Consider the following 19,030-nt stretch of genomic DNA (forward strand, 5'->3'; position numbering starts at 1 on the left):
AAGGGCACAGTGCTGGCTCATGGTCATCCTGCTGTCCACCAGGACCCCCAGGTCCCTTTCCCCTACACTGCTCTCCAATAGGTAATTCCGCAACTTAAACTGGAACCTGGGGTTGTTCCTGCCCAGATGCAAGACTCTACACTTTCCATTGTTATATTTAATTAAATTTTTTCCCTGTCCAACTCTCCAGCCTGTCCAGGTCTCTGGATGGCAGCACAGCCTTCTGGCATGTCAGTCACTCCTCCCAGCTTGGTGTCATCAGCAAACTTGCTGACAGTGCACTCTAGTCCCTCATACAAGTCATTGACTAATATATTGAACAGTACTGGTCCCAGTACTGACCCTTGAGGCACTCCACTCGATACAGGCCTCCAACTAGACTCTGCCCCATTGACCACGACTCTCTGACTTCTTTCCTTCAGCCAGTTCACAGTCCACCTCACTACTCAATCGTCCAGACCGCACTCCCTCAGTTTAGCTGTAAGTATGCTGTGGGAGACTGTGTCAAATGCTTTACTGAAATCAAGACATACCACATCCACTGCTTTGCCATCATCTATCCACCTGGTTCTGTCTTCATAAAAGGCTATGAGGTTGGTTAAGCATGACTTCCCCTTGGTGAAGCCATGTTGACTGCTTCAATGACCCTCTCATTCTTGACATGCCTTGAGATGGCACCAAGGATAAGTTGTTCCATCAGTTTCCCAGGGACAGAGGTGAGGCTGACTGGTCTATAGTTACCCGGGTCCTCCTTCTTGCCCTTTTTGAAGACTGGAGTGACATTTGCTTTCCTCTAGTCCTCAGGCACCTCTCCCGTTTCTCACGACTTGGCAAAGATAATGAAGAGTGGTCCAGCAATGACTTCAGCCAGCTCCCTCAGCACCCGCGGGTGCGTCCCACCTGGACCCATGGATTTATGGATGTCCAGATTGCCTAACTGCTCCCTAACCCAGTCCTCATCAACCAAGGCAAACTCCTCCATTGACCCAACTTCCTCTGGGGCCTCAGCAGTACGGGGCTCCTCTGGACAGCCTCTGGCAGAGTGGACAGAGACAAAGGCGGCATTCAGTAACTCTGCCTTCTCTGTATCTTCTGTCACCAGGGCACCCACCTCGTTCATCAGTGGGCCTACATTGCCTCTGGTGTTCGTTTTATCTGCCATGGATTTGAAGCAGCTCTTTCTGTTGTCCTTGACCCCTCTTGCAAGGTTTAATTCTAAGGAGCCCTTAGCTTTCCATGGACCTGTAGCAAGAAGCCAGTGAAGCTCACTCTGAACTCCAGTGGCTTGGGGATTACCCAGATTATTTCACAGACTGAGCAAGCTCACTTTGCTCATAGTCTTGACAAGTGGAAACCCATGTTGGCTTCGTTACCACAGTGTCTTCGATTTGGGTGTAAAGCAGTCCTTGTCTGGTCACAGTGCCTTCAGTCAGCTCGGAGGGAGTGGCAGAGTAAAATCATTTTGCTTTTGAAAAAGTCATGGAGGATATATCCTTGCTGTATAAACTCTCAAAGGCTGAGAAAGATTTGTTTTCTCTAACTGTATTAACAAGGTTTTAGAATACAACTCTTGTCCTAGTTACTTTGCCAACTGACACTGAAATCAGCCACCAAAACTCCTCTACATATATGCAGCTTTGTATACACACAGTATACCATACCTTGCAGGAAAAAACCCACCATGTGAGTCACGGGCTCATTATATTCTATCAGCATTTGATTTTAATGAATTCTGTGCTGTTCATTGCTATCCAGACAAAAAGATGTGAAAAAGAACATGCTGCTGGTTGATTACAACGTGAGTCAAAATGCAGAAAGGCACAAGACTGAAAGTCAAGAGAATTTATCCCTTCAAGAAGGAGAACAATTTTTTGAAAATGTTCTCTCCTAACGTACAACATTGCTGTTATAAATAAGAAATTATGTATATATTTCAAAATCAAGTGCACGCTTACGTGCTTGTCTCAGTGTGTAATGTCAACTGAATTTGTTAGCACCACAGGCAGTGTAAATCCTGATGAATCTCCACAGCCTCTCAGTATGGTTTGGAATGCATTATTTACAGGTTTATTAAATATTTGCAATGCTGTGGACATGCAGAGTGTACTATTTGAGACAGCTACAGCTTAACTGCTACCTGCTTCAACAATGCTAATACACCAGTGACACGGTTGCTTCAGACATACAAAACCAAAATACCTGCCTCAAAAAGATACAGTCCTAGCAGATAGTATGTGAAGAATGGGAAGGAAAGGAGCCACATAGCTGCTGAGCATATGTTTCATTTAATTCTCTGATCCATACTACAAGAGCAGCAAAGCAAAGGCCTGACAGAGGAAGCCCGGGAGCTTTCAGGTCTTTTGGAAGGAATGCTTTTTTGGATAAATGAAGGCAGAAGCAGGACTGGTTAAATCACAGTGCTGCTGCTGACAGGATGAACCTGGAGAGCACTTAGGCAAAGAATCCTTTTGAGGGATGATTTTTCAAAAGCATCCAGGCAGATTTAAAAGAACACTAATTCTTATAGGATTTTAAATGGGACTTATGTCCCTAAGGTCTGCCCTCTGTGTGTTTGGCTTTTCAACATCGGTACCCATAGCAACTTCCAGGCAACGCAAATGTGCCATTGCTCAAAAATTCCAAAGTGTCTGAAGCATTTTTGAAAATGTCTCTTCTTTTTATTTATTGTGCATGTTATGCTTTTCTCCTAATAGATGTCCTTATTGTCTGTGCAATGCCAGAACCCATCAGGACAGGCTGGCTCCTTTCAGAGCAGCTCAGTGAAGGACCGGTGATCGGAACAAGCCAGCCAGAAGGTTGCTCAGGTCCCCACTTCTGAAAGTGTTTTATAATCACCAAGAGCACTTTTTTTTTTGTTATAGTGCAAGGTCAACAATGACTACCAATGCAAACAAAATCAAAATTTGCATATGTCTAAATCTGGATGATATGCATTCCAGAGATACTTAGTTTAAGATACGAGCATTAGGTTTTAACAGTATAAAATGGGATTGGGGCAAATGCATACTAAACACAGTTCTCCAATTCTTAACTAGTAGCCATTCCACAGAAAAATGAAATTATGGGAAAATACATTCACACCTTACATCTGTAATCTTTAACATACTTCATTATAATATTTAATTCACAATGTGCATATTACTTATGCATATTGCTGCATATTACTTAATTAATTATTTATTTACTTATTACATATATATTCATATAACTTGCATGGCACACAGGCAGTAAAGGGAAACCCTTCCTATCTCAACTAATGTTAGGTGAGAACATTGAGAGCGAAGACTTTAGTTCCTGCCCTTCAGAACCCTGCAGTTCAGGAAGAGGTTGACATAACAAGTCCCAAAGACAGCGACATTTCAGGTTACATCCAAGGTGATGAATGAGGTGAAAAGTTGAATTTATACTGAAGTTCATGTTTTGATAAAAATCTATTTTAAAATGCATTTATACTCTACAACAATTTTTCCCAAGCTCCTCTGCCCTCTTATGTTTTTCAGTTTTCAGTATCAGTACCATAGCAACATCCAGGACTCATGAATGTGGCACTGCTCTCAACATCTCTGGAGCAGAACCTTGCAAACGATTGCCAAACTCAGGGATTCTGAGTCAGCTTGGAAAAATATGATGCTGGGCTACTTTTTGTACACCCTGAAAATAATGGCAAGGGACTGAGAGGAGGGCAAAGGGAAGCGGAGTTGAAGCTGCAACAGCAGAAAGGAACGAAAGAAACAAACTATTTAAGGTTTAATCATATATAAGCAGCAAATCTTGCAAGTAGAGTAGATTGAAAGTTTTATTACTATCTTACAGATTTGGGGGCTAAATCTGAACAGCTTGAGGGTTCCAACATTTCCAGTAACTGAAATGATACTCCACGGATCTTCTCCCCTGCCAGCAATTACTCATATAGAAAAATGATATCAGGAATACACAAAATACATTTGCAGCAACTTTAATGCAGCTGGAAATGAAAAGAGCTAGCATCTGCAAAAAGTGGAAGAGTGGGGAATCCATCAAATATGATTGAGTATCTCCTCTACAATGGGACTCTGATTTCGGATTAGTCTGGTTCAGACTGTAGATGCTGCTATTTTTCTAGTAAAATACATCAGGAAACATCATCTCTTAACTGAAACTAAAGCAGTATTTTGTCCAGGAAAAAGTCTGTTTAGGCTCCTCTCTACTTAGGACTCCTCGAAGTAATTATCTGCCTTACTAACAAACAGAGCCAAGAAATGAGTATGCTGTGTAGAGCATCTGGTAATGCCATGTGAAATAAACAGATATCAATAGTATTCCTCTGTTTACAGGAATTAATTTCAATTTCAGCAATAATTAAATATGCTGCCAATCCAGTCAACATCCACTGCAAAATCATGGATCATTGGCTGACAAGAACGAGCAGTAATTAATAAACTTGAGCTTTACCCGAGGCTCACCTCTTGTCTGTCCTGCAGCCATAAGCCTTTAAAAAAAACCCACAAAGGTCAATACTCTGACACAAGAACCTCCACCCTCTTGACAATACTTACAGTATTCAGTATGCTTTATTAGTACCAAGTCTGTCACAAGGATATAGTGAACAAGCCCACAAAAGACTGCTTGGTGTTTTGTGCAGGCTAAGGGGAGCACCAAGGGTATTGCAAGATCCTGTGCTGTGTGACACTATAGGAAAAATCAAACCACATAAATATTCCAATCAGATGACTGACCTTTCAAAATGCACACCCAGAGAGATGCTGACCAAATCTAGATCAGCAGATACACCTTGTTACATGCAGTCGTGGTCCATGGCCTAGCCAAGGTGTGTAAAGAACGAGAAAAACCTTTATTAAAAATATCTTGAAGAGGAGATTTTAAAAAAAGAATTTTTTAAAACGGGGGGGCAGGAACATCTTTTCTGAAGAAAATAATTCTATTTTTTACTGAGCAATCATTTTTCCTGAGCTCATCTGTGGCCAAGCTTCATTTGTACGTATGCGATCTGATGAGCTAACATCGTTCCAAGCCTCCAGTTGAAGCAATTAAAAAACTCCACATTTGCCAAACATTACCACATTGTTACCACAGATACTGTGTATTCTGAGTTAAGGGAAAACAGTGGAAACCTCTAATACCACTGTGGGTAACTGCTGGCAAATAACTTTTTAATACGGTTACCCCAGCGACTATTAATAACCTGTGAGGATGTAAATGGAAAATCATCCACCGCATGGTATATCTGCTTGTCACAAGCCATGACTCACACCTAAGAGAGTGTAAGGATATTATTTCAGTAGATGGATCTTGATAGGCTCAAGAACGTAAAACCTGAAATATTTCTGATGAGTACCACAGGTGTGTGGGTGACAAAACCAACAACATGTCAGCCTGCAAACACTACAGGTAGCAGCGATTCTGACATGGATCTACCATTAGCCTTCCAGTGAAAGGCTGTGCTCCCTCCTCAAAAGCGGTGGAGGATGGAAAGAGGAAAGGATGGGGGCTATGAGAAAAGAATGGCTTGGAAAAAACCAAATCCTTTCCAGGAGGACTGAAATGATGGACTGTTTGCCAGAGAGTTCAGGAAAGTAGTGCAGAATACTGCTCCAGTAAAACATGAAGGAAGAGATAGTAACAGAAACTTCAACATGTACCAAAGGCCAGAAAATATCTAACAGATAGATGGTGCTTGTTCTGGGAAGTACGTCAGGGCCAAAACATGCAGATGTTTGCAAGATACGGTAATCATCAACGGTTAACATGATTCTGGAAAAAGTCAAGCTGCCCTTTCCCATGTTACAGATTACAGAGACAACCGTCAGTGTTCACAATAAGGCACAACAGCCTGCACCAGATTTTCTGCATTGCTGAATTTCACAGACATGCCTAGTGATAAAAGTGTGTTTTTTGAACAAGGTCTTTGTCTTTTTAAAAATGAACTAATTTGTTATGAAATTTCTACCAAAGCACAGAAGGCATCAAAGGCATTCAAGCTTCAATTTACATACTGATATTTCTATATCAAAGGCTATGCTATTTAACGCACAGGATCCAATTCTCATAAAAGCGCAAGTTCAATTATAACGGCACCAGTGAAGCTCTAATACTGCATTTTCAGCTAAAAAATGCTCAAAGCTCTTTCACAATAGCTCTGTAATTTCTGAGTATCAGTCTACTTAGTAACATGACTCTGGGAGGCACACAGAGAAGAAAATGGGGAAGAGTTTCCTTGCATTGAGAAACGATGGTTTAGAGTTACTGCTTGATCTCTGCAAATCAGACGGTCATACGGGTGAAATTAGTTGACTGAGGACCTAAACTTAATGCTCATGTGGCCACTTATATTTTCCTATTTCCAAAACAGACTGGTTTTGGTTTACACATGCACTGAGCAACCAGCACAAACAGGCGAGAGCTGCTCTGAGAGATGGTACTGCCGGTCAGCATGTAAGTGCTGGCCTCACCAAAACCCACAGAAATTTTGGCAGTGGCCCAGCATATCATTCTAGGAGACAGAAATCTCTTCACTCACAAAGAAGGAGGCTAGCTTTCTTTAAAACATGAGATCTAACCCTTACTGTCATCTGATGTGGAGCCTTCCTATGTCCTGCGCCTCTGTTACACAGGAGACAAAGTAAGCACAAACCTGAAAATTGCTGAAATCCTGCTTATGCGGTTCAGTCTGACCACATAAAACCTCTATGGGTTATTCAGCACTTTTTTGATCAAGACCAGCACACATCATGCAATATTTATGTGAAGAGGAGAGGCAATTTGTGTATCGAAACAGAAAGCAGTGTATTTAATATGTAAATCCATTCATTCATAAACCCTGCCCATCATAGCCTGAGCTTTTCAGTCAATGAACAGGACTATTACAGACCTGAATTTTACACCTGCATCAATTTTCCCTTAAAAAGCCCAAATATAACACACTTAGAAATTGGCATTACTTTGTTTTACATCTGACAGAACAAATGACGTCTGTCTTGTAAGCTGTATGTAGCAGCATCACCCATAACAGAAAACGAGCCTTTGGCAGTATCATGGTAGCGCTGCCCACTGACATTTCATCCACTCATAAAAGCAGCCTCCTGCTTCTCTCTCTTTCAAAGCCAGAGCAACAAAATAGCTCTGGGAGCTAATGTACTCTGGCTACTTCAAGTTGGAGGGTCTCATTAATGAGTTACTAAATTGGGAGTCTCAGCTTTAAACACCATTTACATAACTACATCAAATTTGAGCACCTCTGCTCATGTGATGATTGCAGGGCTCAAGACAGAATAATCTTCTAAAGATGGTCCCTAAACTATTTAGAGCTTTATACAGGAGCTTACTGTTAATGTATTCTCTTCATATGTGTACAGCAAGGACACCCAGATGCCACTTACAAGGACTTGCTGTGTAACTGGCTAATTCACATCCCAGCCAAGGTGAAGTGAACGATATGTGCCAGCTTTCCAGAAGTGCTGATTGTCATTTCTTATGAACTGTTTTAGATATATATTAATCTGCAAAATGCAAACTGTCTCCCTAGATTATTAGCCCAAAAGTCCCATATACCCTGTTTCCCTGAAAGACAGGATCTTATATTAATTTTTGCTGCAGAAGATTTTACTTTTTTACATATATAGCTGCCTGGACACTATTTAAATTAACTGTAACTAGGGCTTGCTTTTGGAGTAGGGCTTATATTTTGAGCATCCTCAAAAATCCTGAAAAATCATGCTAGGGCTTATTTTCAGTGTGGGTCTTATTTTCGGAGAAACACGGTAAGCACAATGTACCAGAAACCAAATAAATGGCATTAAGAGTTAGGTACATAAATACACATACTATAGCTCCCAGAAGAGCATACAGAATCTACGTAATAGTTAATAAGTGACACAGGACTAAAATATTTACATACACACACACATACATATATATATATATATATATATATATATATATATATATATATATATCCTGGATTGTACACCAAATTCAATCTTCCCGCCCTAGCAATGAAACAGATTGGGATACTTGCCTGTAATTACTGAAATGTCGTACAACTGTAAAACTCAGGTATAAGCAGTAGAAGACACAGACTGGTTTCTGACTGCGTATATATAAACACTTATTTTGCAGAAAAACTATCAATTTTGCATCAATCATGGTAACAGGATGAGAAACAGTTTCTTTCCATCAGTAAGGATATGCAATGGAGGCAAGCATGTTACATTTGTAATTGTTTTTTTTTAATTTTAGGATGCTGCAGTTGGCAGCTGTTTTCTGCAATATTTTTTTCAGATGGCTAATTATGAATCAGAAATAAAATTGAAGCTGAAATACTATAATAAGGCATATAATTCTGACTCTTCCTCATACCGTAAAACCAGTAAAATATAAACCTCATAATAGGACCATCCAGGCCAATGTATCCAGATATTAAAGACTGTTGATGGATACAGAGGAAGTATCAAAAATAGCTCAGTTAAAATTTAATGTTGGCAGAAATGATTGTCTGAAAAAGCATGAATAATCTTCCAATGATGCTTTAAAATCTTAGCACTGTCTTAACACTTACTGTTTAGTCTTGAGAAAATACTTAAAAGCCAAGGGGCAATTTTAAGAAAACATTTGTAAACAACTATTTTCTCTTGACAGACTATTTGGCTACAATTACAGATATTATGCCAAGAAAATATATACAATTCAATGAATTGAGACAATATTGAATCAAATCAGCTAATTTTATTACCCATCTCTTCGAAAATGAACATTCAAGCCATCTGAACTTTCAAAGCCATTTGGCATTTTGGAAAAAAACTTTATAAAATACAACCAGGCCTGAAAACCTATACTTAATTTCTGAGTAACCTCCTGACCCTTCATAGAAGGATCTCACAAACTAGATCTTCAAGAGCATTATATAAACGATAAGTGTTTTTAATTAATATGGTTAAAGGCATGTTTATATAAGTCTTAAATTCCTGCACATTTCTGCCATTTTAAAGTCCCACATTCTGTAAAAGATTTTCTGCCTTAACTCAAGTTCTGCCAAAAATTACTCCACACATAGCATTTATTCAAAGTTTCAGGCTTTAAAAAAGGATTAAACATGATTTTAGAAGATGGTTAAAGAGAAGTATATAACGATGAGTTTTAAAACAAAGTCATGGCCAATCTTCATTTTGGCGAGTTAATTTTCTGTTGCTCATGCACGTGTTCTGACTCTGCCTTTCCAAAAATGTTCACCTTTGTTCCCCAAAGAAACACAGTGTAAAGCTCTAGTAATTTTTCACCAGGTGCTGATGGAAACCAGGATTCGTAACAGCTGAAGCAAGACAAATGACATACTTGATCAAGTGAACAGAACTAGAAAGAAGGAAATCAACAACTTTATTTCCCTTTGCTTTGCATCGACAGCCAACTAACCAGATGTGACAGTACTTGGGATTGCAGTGGTCACTTTGGTCAACGATGTTTGGTCTTTCACAGGGTAATTCCTCTGGCTGCCACGATAGGTAATCAAAGCAATCAAATGTTCTTCAGCACTGAGAAAATGTATAATTAATTGAGTTCATACAATTTCTTTAAGTATTTTGATGGACTAGGGCCACAGTGTTTGCAGAAGCAAACTTTAAAGAATGCTAGTAATAAAGGCTAGTGCTATTTTGAGTAACATGCATCACTAAAGATTAATGAAGATTCTCATAAACCTGCTTTATCTGCCACAGAGACTGTCACAATAGACTAGAAATTCAATGATCGTTCCCAAAAGACATGATCTGGCAGGGGCGAAAAATGCATGTATTTTGTTAATCTATATTTAGTTAAGTATATTTAATACTCCTCCATCTTTATTAGTCCTTACTAGAAATTTTTGTTCCTCTCTTACTCACTTCAGGTAACACTCTACGCTGCGTATCAGGTAGTGAACTGACCTTATCCAGCTATCATGAGGTCCTTCCTTCTTTGTGTTCTCATGTCTATACTGTATTTTCTCTTACCATGCAGAAACAATAACATTATATTAAACCATCCTACTTAAGCCAAAGAAACACACTTCTTGAAAAACCAATGCTGAATCAAATTTACATATTTCTCCTGCTTAAAAATAAAAAGAACCGCAGTCCTTATTCTCCTGAGTATATTATCAATTATACATCTACAGCACGTTCATAGTCTGTATTTACTCTTGGGTGATTCTAAGGTTTATATGAATGAGAAAACAGTAATGTGATCATTTACAAGTAAAATAATATTTTCACTCTCTTGGCACCTCAGCATAATAAAAGGAAAAAACAGTCAGCTTTTACCTGGGTTTCTATTTAGAAGAGACAGCTCAGGAGCTGAGAGCTGTCACTCGTGAAAAGCTAGAAAGTGGAAAAGAAGGTAAGAGACTCAAAACCCAAGATGTATTGCCTAAACATTTTTTCTTTGGTGGAGGTTATATAGATCACAGAATCCCAGAATGTTAGGGATTGGAAGGGACCTCAAAAGATCATCCAGTCCAATCCCCCTGCCAGAGCAGGAACACCCAGATGAGGTTACACAGGAAGGTGTCCAGGCGGGTTTTGAATGTCTCCAGAGAAGAGACTCCACAACCCCCCTGGGCAGCCTGTTCCAGTGCTCTGGCACCCTCACTGAGAAGAAGTTTCTTCTCAAATTTAAGTGGAACCTTTTGTGTTCCAGTTTGAACCCATTACCCCTTGTCCTACCGTTGGTTGTCACCAAGAAGAGCCTGGCTCCATCCTCATGGCACTCACCCTTTACATATTTATAAACATTAGTGAGGTCACCCCTCAGTCTCCTCCAAACTAAAGAGCCCCAGCTCCCTCAGCCTTTCCTCATAAGGGAGATGCTCCACTCCCTTCATCATCTTTGTTGCCCTGCGCTGGACTCTCTCCAGCAGTTCCCTGTCCTTCTGGAACTGAGGGACCCAGAACTGGACACAATATTCCAGATGTGGTCTCACCAGGGCAGAGTAGAGGGGGAGGAGAACCTCTCTCGACCTACTGACCACTCCCCTTCTAACACACCCCAGGATGCCATTGGCCTTCCTGGCCACAAGGGCACAGTGCTGGCTCATGGTCATAGATCTTTTTTCCTCAGCTCCCATAAGCTCAGCAATGACTTAGAAACCATCACAGCAGCACCTACAAGCAAAAGAGATCAAATAGTTGAATAATGACCAGATAAGAGCGAGAAAGGCAGCCAGAGGAATCTGAGTGTTGGTCGTCCCTGGCAAAAATCCTTTCACATGGTTCAGAAGTCTTTGCCACCCACGGGAAGCAAAGGACTGGTAACTGCTCTGATTGTGCTGTCAGGGTGCAGATAGCACTTCCTCTAGGAAGAAACTCTCCTGCATAGACACAAGCAACAGTCTACTGAAGGTTATTTTTTCCTGAGTCTTCATTTCCCATTCAAAAGGGTTCCTAATAGTTATTTTTATCTATTAACAGGTAATTCTTTCATGCTACAGCTTGTGATGTGTATTAATCAGGGTTCTTGCCAAATTAAATCAGTTTTTTCAACATCTGAAAAGCAGTTGAACTTCTAATGACACTTCCCCCCCTCTCTTCATCAACCTATTTTTGCAGCAAAATAATGTACTCAGGCCTGAAGTAAAGACACTTGAGCCTCAGGAATGGAAAACAGCCACGAGCCAAAATGTATTCACAGAAGAGCTGTAGGGCAATAAGTTTGTCATCTATGCACAAAAAGACGTAAACATGATGTTAAAATCTCCACCATTCCCTCCTTCATGTTAAAGTCACACACGCTGCTTTGTGCCTGCTGTTATGAGCAGGAAAAAGGGAAACATGTCTATATTTTATGATTATTGCTACTATTGTAGCATTATGACAGTCCAGAAATGGGCTCAGTATTAACACCACGTCCTTAACAGTCCTGGTTTTATTTATTATTCCTAGTATCAGAAATGAGAACTGTAAAAACTGCTTTCTAAGAGTATAAATAAGTCAAATCATAGCTGCACAATAACACTAGGTACCAACTGTGCCATCAGTATCTGAAAGTCTACCTGGACATCTATATTTTACAGATGAAAATATGCATATTTATGCAGGCATATAATACACTGAAATGTTTTGAAGTCAAGCAACTACACTTCGGTTGTCCGTAAAAATAAAACTTTTCAACACAAACGGTCTGTATTTGGCACACTTGCAAACAATTGGTAAACAATTCTTAAATTACCAAGCAAAGATTTAGTATTTTAAAATGCTAGTCGAACTACCTTCTCACACATAATTTACTACATAATAGCATTCAGTCATAATATATATAGCATATAATGCCTCTCAATGTACCAAATACCTAGTAAATTCAATGCCAAAAGCATATTAATATTTCACACGTTTCCCTGTCTTAAATAAAAGTAGGATTTAAAAACATTTGAGAGACTGGACCAAAAAAAAATCATCTAGGAATGTTTTCGCCTTTTCCCCAGCTCTGTACTGCATAAAATTAGTCAATCAGCCTCGAATATTTTCCTTTCTATAACCCAACAGCCTAATTTGCATAGCTTTCTCATATAGCAATACAAGAGAAAAGCATTTTTATGAAATTAGAAAATGACTGTGTAACCACAAAACTCATTTCTGCAGCAAGTAGAGAATCTTTTTTTTTTTGGTTGATAATATTTCAAGTTGAAGACATTCCTTTAACTGAAAATTTATTCCAGGCTAGAAACATTTTTATGCACTAGGTTAACCTAGTGCTGAAAAGTTTTAAGTAAAACAAGCTTTTGAAATTGCGTATGTGGCAATTTTTTTTTTACTACAGTAAATTGAGTAATAAACATTCAAGATAAATGAAAATCTAAGATGTTCACCACTGAATGTCCAATAAAAATAGGGTCAAATAGATACAAGGTCCAGGGACAAAATATAAAAGTATTTGCAGTGATTTTAGAATATCTGCTTAGTAGGAATCAGGCAAAATGCAAGTCAGCTCTGCTGCTAAAATCCAAGCAAAGATTCCAGCAAGGGGGAAAAACCACACCAGCAGGCCCTTATTCTTTTTAATAATCTCAAGCTTCTTCCTTTGGCAGTCAGAATAACTAGCATATGTAAAGACCTAAAATCCCTTTTCCCTGCAGAACTAGCCTATAAATAAGTCACTTGTATCTATTGTGTATGTTTATTTTCTTCAACCTTACATGACATTCACTCATCTGCATTTAAATCACTGCCACATTGGTTTCTTTAATGGTTGCACCATTATGGTCTCAAATCTCATTGAAATGCCCATTCCCTAAACAACCCACAGACATGTCAATCTAACAAGCAATCACATCTTTATACTCTGTTCCCCTGAAAACAGGGACTCAAACTCTACTCCTAGATTAATCCAGGGGGATAAAGATAATTTCTAGGTAAAAGGCAGCAGCCAGCAGCACTGGGCAGCTGATGTGAGGCACTGACATGTAGCTACGCATTCCCCTTCTCCAGTTAACACAGCAACTTTTGTCTCATCTCTCAGACTTAAAACCAGAAGCTTTTCAGAGAGGACAGGGTTATACAAGTCTGTGTCTCCAGTGTGGTTAAGGACTGGTAGAGATAACATTGCAAACCTCTTTGGGATCTCTTCCACTATTTTTCTGAGGTAGACGGCTCAACAAGCCACAACATTAAAAACTATATACAATATTTAAAAAAAAAAAAAAAAGGAAGAATGTTGTTTTCAACCACTGCGTATCTCCTAATGATATTAGCATCTGTCATCAACTCACAAATCTCTGCATGTTACAATCATTTTAAGTAGGGTTGCAAACAAGAGCTTTTTTGTGATCAGAATACATAAAGTATTTCTGAAATGACTTCAAGCGGCTTTGCAAACACCAACTATTACAGCTTGGGTGAGATTAGTTACCTTAAAGGAAAAGAATAACATACATATACAGAGCAGGATTACCTTCCCTTAGACGCTCAACCACAAAAGTGAATCCAGTAGTTCGCGGATGTAAGACGTACTCGTATTTTTTAAGTCCGTTCTTTTCAGCAAATTCATTACTGCGGGCTTTGGTATTGGCTGAAGGAGAAAATAAAAAGCACCATTTTCTATTAGTGTGCGTGCAGACCAGGAATTAAATATAATTATTATAGAACAGGAGCAGTACAACAGCAGTTCACACAGTACAAATGTGCAACAGCTTTTCAGATGGAAGAAGAGTGCAAGTGTGCTTTTGGTTGGCTCTGTTATGACATGAGGAAGAGCAACGTGGATTGCAAGAAAAGCCTTTTTACCTTCTCATTTCAGCTTAGAAAATTATATCACAAATCTTTCACATTTATCGAATGGAATCTGAAATCTAGAAATTAAAGTCTGTTCATGCATCATGGTACACTTCAATACCCATTTTACAGTAACATGTTAATTGGTCATTTTTCTTTTTTAAATCAAAAGGCACAATATATAGTAATGTAGGTTTGGTATTACGTACAGAAATACCTTGAGGTCAACATTTAATCACATTGAACTTGTTATGGAAAGAAAACATTAAATGGAGGGAAACAGTTAATCCAATAGATGGCACTTTATATCTTCATTCTCAGCTTGAGGCATTTTGTTGATCAACTGGTGCGGCTCATACATAGCCTGTTTTGATTTTTTGACCAAGTGCCGCAACACATGCTTATACGCAAGGCACCTGGAGAGCAGCGCGGCTAAACCCTGTGACATGTTTCAAACCACTGGTGGAAAGGGTACTCTCTCACGAGCAACCCATGAAGAGGCTTTTCAAAGCCCACTAAGCAAGGAAGACACAGACACTACAGTGAAAATTTGAGGAGACGGGCAGAGAGGAAGCAATTTGTTCTCTGGTGATGTGCAGGAGGTTCTAAGCAGCGTCAGTCAGCAGCCAAAGGGACTTTGCTGGCTGCTGTGCCTCCTCTGGCCAAAAGCCAATGGACACTTGCAATGTTCCCTTGGCAACACGGGGAGACCTCATGGCGGCTACAGCTTCCTCACAAGGGGAGGAGGAGGGACAGTCACCGAACTATTCTCTGGGGTGACTGATGACAGAACCTGGGAGAATGGCAGGAAGATGTGCCAGGGGAGGTTTAGGTTGGACATCAGGAAAAGGTTCTTCGCCCAGAGGTGCTGGAGCACTGGGACAGGCTCCCCAGGGAGGTGTCACGGCCCCAAGCCTGACAGTGTTCAAGAAGAGACTGGACAACACCCTCAGACACATGGTGTGAACTGTGGGGTTGTCATATGCAGGGACAGGAGTTGGACTTGATGATCCTTGTGGTCCCTTCCAACTCAGGACATCCTATGATTCTACAAAAAATAATCCATTTGATCAACTAACTTATTTAATAACTTGTATTTATATACTCTTAGAGGTGTTGTAAAAGACAAAATCCCAGAACAGATCTATGGAACAAAATAATTGCCTAAGCAACATATCATCTTTTTCAAGCAGAAACAGCTCTTTTTTTCAGTGTTCACAGTTAATCTTAACAGAGATGGAAGACAAAGTGATTAAAAACAAATTGCTGCTGAATACTTTAACAGAATTGATACTTGTAGGTAAGTCCTTTCCCTTACAAGCAGAATAATTTTTTCAGTAAAGGAACAATGGCACAAGTGGACAAAATGACAGTAGCTTGAGATGTCCTTTCTGCAGTCATGAGGCTCTCCTGTACCTTTTTTTTTTTTCCCCTAAATTACATGAGCTCTCTTTGTTTATAAAAAAATGTGTGTGCCCCTCCTAAAGGACCACCTACCTATTAATAAATTAATAGAATATCAGTACACTATTTTTTCCCTGTGACCCACTGTTTCCTCACGTAAGAGTCCTGCTTTTCATACGTGCAACCTTTAATATTCAGTGCACAGATTTACCAACCACGTGATTTGGAGGAAAGGAAAACTTGCACAGAAGCCAAGCAAGTGATTCAGCAAAGACAATCCAAAGATTTAATTCTTGCCAAATTGCCAAAACCTATAAATACTTTAAAATATTACACCTTCAAAAAGCTTGCTAAAATTACAGAATGTGTGAAATACTAAAATCACACTTGGCTATATAACTTAATCTTGTCTTTCCTTGGACATATGCATTATGTCTTTAACCACATGGTCTGAGTATCTATTTCTGTCTGCTCAACTACTATTCCATACAATGTTGAAAACAGACTATTCTGCATCAGTGAAGAGAACCTGCCCCTAGGATCCCTGCCTCTGCGATGGCAAAATACGCAAAGTGGGTCATGAACAAGACTTGAAATGGCACAAAAAGCAAGGGTAATCTGGTAATTATTAAATGCTCCTCTGAAAAGCCAGATTCTACCTGTTAGACATAACCGTATTGCACTATTAACTCAACAACTTAAACTCTTTATTTTCCAAGAAATTACACTGCACACCAAGAGTGCTCCCATAAAAAGTGTACCAGTTCCTTTCCAGATACTGTGGCAAAATTCAAGTAAAATGCTTTAAATTAATTTATCACTAAGTTTTAAGCTTATATATTGTTTCTTGCAAAGGACAGGGGAAATGGCATCTTCATTTTCTGCATATCCAAGTTCGGGTTTCACGTTGGAACATATGCAATCTGCAAATCAAGTCAATCAAAGCTTTGAACACAAGTGCCATAAGTGTCTACATAAAGTTAAGCAGTCTAAAAGAGTAATAAATCTAAGTCTTAAGCACCTCAAACTGCACACAGCTAATGAGTGCTCAGCAAAACCCTCTCTGTACATCTTCTCATTAGCACTTTGTTTCAAAGGGAACGTGAAAATGAATTCCTTGGTATCTGCAAAACACTCCTACTTGTATTGCAGGAAAACCAAAGAGTAAATGGGCAGTTTTGTTTTCTGAGAAAGACCCAATTAACGCTGAAGAAGAGGTCTGGGATTTCCACTGCCCAGTGCCTGAAAGTAATAATCTTCAATCCTTCTCTTAGTGTACCTCCCCACACTTGGAAAGAACTCACTGTAAACATCTGCAAAACATCTTCCAAATTTCTCTTTACTACAATGCCTTTCTAAAAACGTGTGAACAGCTGGACACTGGCACACTGTCCAAACTATTCAGCTATTTCCTGATATTTGCATCCCTGTCCTGCCTCTGGACTCTAAGTTTCATATAACGGAGACTGTTGCCTTCCCCTTTTGCATGACCTTGGTGTAATGGGATTTTAGAAGTAGAAAAACTCTCCCAGCTAATACAATGATCATTGTCATCTGGAAAAATAATCTCCCTGTTCCCTTCCTAACAACTATCAAGCCACAAGGTCTTCGTGCATTAAACAATATTTATTACAGCAAGTCAGGAAGGCCGAAGGGTTTTGATGCTCTCCTGAAAGCAAAGGTAGGATATGCCTTCACTCTCCCAAAAAGTAAGAATAATGCCCTTCCTCCCCCTCCTGCTACTCTCAATTTTTGAAGAAGACAGTTTCTTACTCTGCTATTACTTAATGCACTGACTGCCATCTTATCTGGTGTAAGCAACTGGGTGCTGTTGGAGATCCCCGTGCAAGACACCTTTGCCTAAACCTTCTGGGGGAAATTCAGAGCAAGTCTCCTGCTCAGAACTGGGTTCAACAAAAGGTAGAAAATGTGATGTTCCTCATTATATGAAACCTCGAGGTTAGAAAACTGATCCAGGAAATTAGAAACCCCTTTTTATATCCTCTCCAACCTAAGGGAATTTGCACAAGAAACATCTCTTTAAAATCCCTTAATCAACAGACCAGGGATGCAAAACTTAGGCAGATGCCTCATCATTCTGCAGTCCAGATGACACCATTCTCAGGTAAAAGAACACAAAAAGTGAAAGATGCCTTTGTAAGCCTGATAGTGAAAACATTTCCTTAAAAAGAGAAAACACATGTTCTCTTCTTTGCTTCCAACCAACTAACACAAATCGCATAAAGCAGCTCTAGAAGGAGTGACTGGAAATGAATTCAGTTTGGGTCTCCTCAATCCCAAAAGGTCACTCACATCATTTGGCCAAGGGTAATGCCCCCTCTTGCTCACTCTCTCTGAAAAATATGAGTAAGCGTTGCTTTCTAGAAACAAGTATTTTAAGCCAAAGTAAATCTACCCCCCAGCTTTTTGGTCACAATTCCTATTAGGTATATTTTGCGTTTTAACTCTTTAGTTCTATTTGCTCCTATGATTAAAAAAAAATAAACATTATAATTTCTTTTTATGGAAAGCAGCCAGTTTATCAATAGAGGGTGATGTGGGACCTTTCCTGATCCAGAACTGCTTCATGCTCTGTCTCCTCCGGTCTCGCACCCACTTGTCTCTCCTCCTGTCTCCTTCAGCTAATACATGCTGCCTCTCAGATGGCATGTTCTTTGGGGTGGTGACAAGTACAAGAAGTCCAGTTTATCTGAGCCTTTAAATGCTAGTGCAGAGCAATTGTAAAACTACACAGAAGAACCAAGAATTTAGTGGTTCTGGCCATAACCTCCTTTTTTTTTTTTCTCCAGTGCTGCCTTCGGTAAATCGTTTGATTACATTTTTTTCCCATTTATCTCAAAATTCTGTGGGCAAATGCCATTTATCACATTTTTTAATTACTAGAAAAGCTCAGAAAGCCAGCACTTTCCAGAAGCACTATACTTCAGAATTTCATTTAAAGTAACTGGAGAAAGAAATTATGCTAACACATTTTCTTGATTGTTGAGTTACAGATTTTTAAAAAGTTAAATTGCTTTTGGCCCCGATAACCAGATAAAGTAAACAAATTCTTTTAGTTAAAGTCAAATTATATTGTTAATTTGTGAGCTAGTTTTGAGTTAAAACAAAAACCTCTATTATTTTATTTTGAGGAAAAACATACTGCAGTAACAAACTACATTCATGTGAGTCTGAAGAGTATTTGGAACTAAAACTCCAAGACCCGTACCCAAGCTAGGCCTGTGCTCCCCGTGAAATATGTATTTAGTATTAGCTACTTTTAAACAAACAAGCTCACTTGCTTTTATAGATTCAGCATTGTCAAGGCTGATGTGTTTTGCTGGATGTCGCCCAAGGAAATGATAAACTTCCCT

General features: G+C 39.4%; 1 protein-coding gene across 4 annotated transcripts in view; it reads right to left on the bottom strand.

Annotated features, from left to right (window-relative positions):
* LCLAT1 (lysocardiolipin acyltransferase 1) overlaps window positions 1-19,030 on the bottom strand; it is a 128,105-nt gene that overhangs the window by 41,608 nt on the left and 67,467 nt on the right. For all 4 annotated transcript variants that reach the window (XM_065058655.1, XM_065058657.1, XM_065058656.1 and 1 more), the window contains one exon: window positions 13,933-14,049. In XM_065058655.1, the coding sequence (XP_064914727.1) occupies window positions 13,933-14,049 (117 nt within the window). The remainder of the gene's footprint in view (window positions 1-13,932; window positions 14,050-19,030) is intronic.

Source organism: Columba livia, chromosome 3 (genome assembly GCF_036013475.1).
Source record: "Columba livia isolate bColLiv1 breed racing homer chromosome 3, bColLiv1.pat.W.v2, whole genome shotgun sequence".
Taxonomy (NCBI): Eukaryota; Metazoa; Chordata; class Aves; order Columbiformes; family Columbidae; genus Columba; species Columba livia.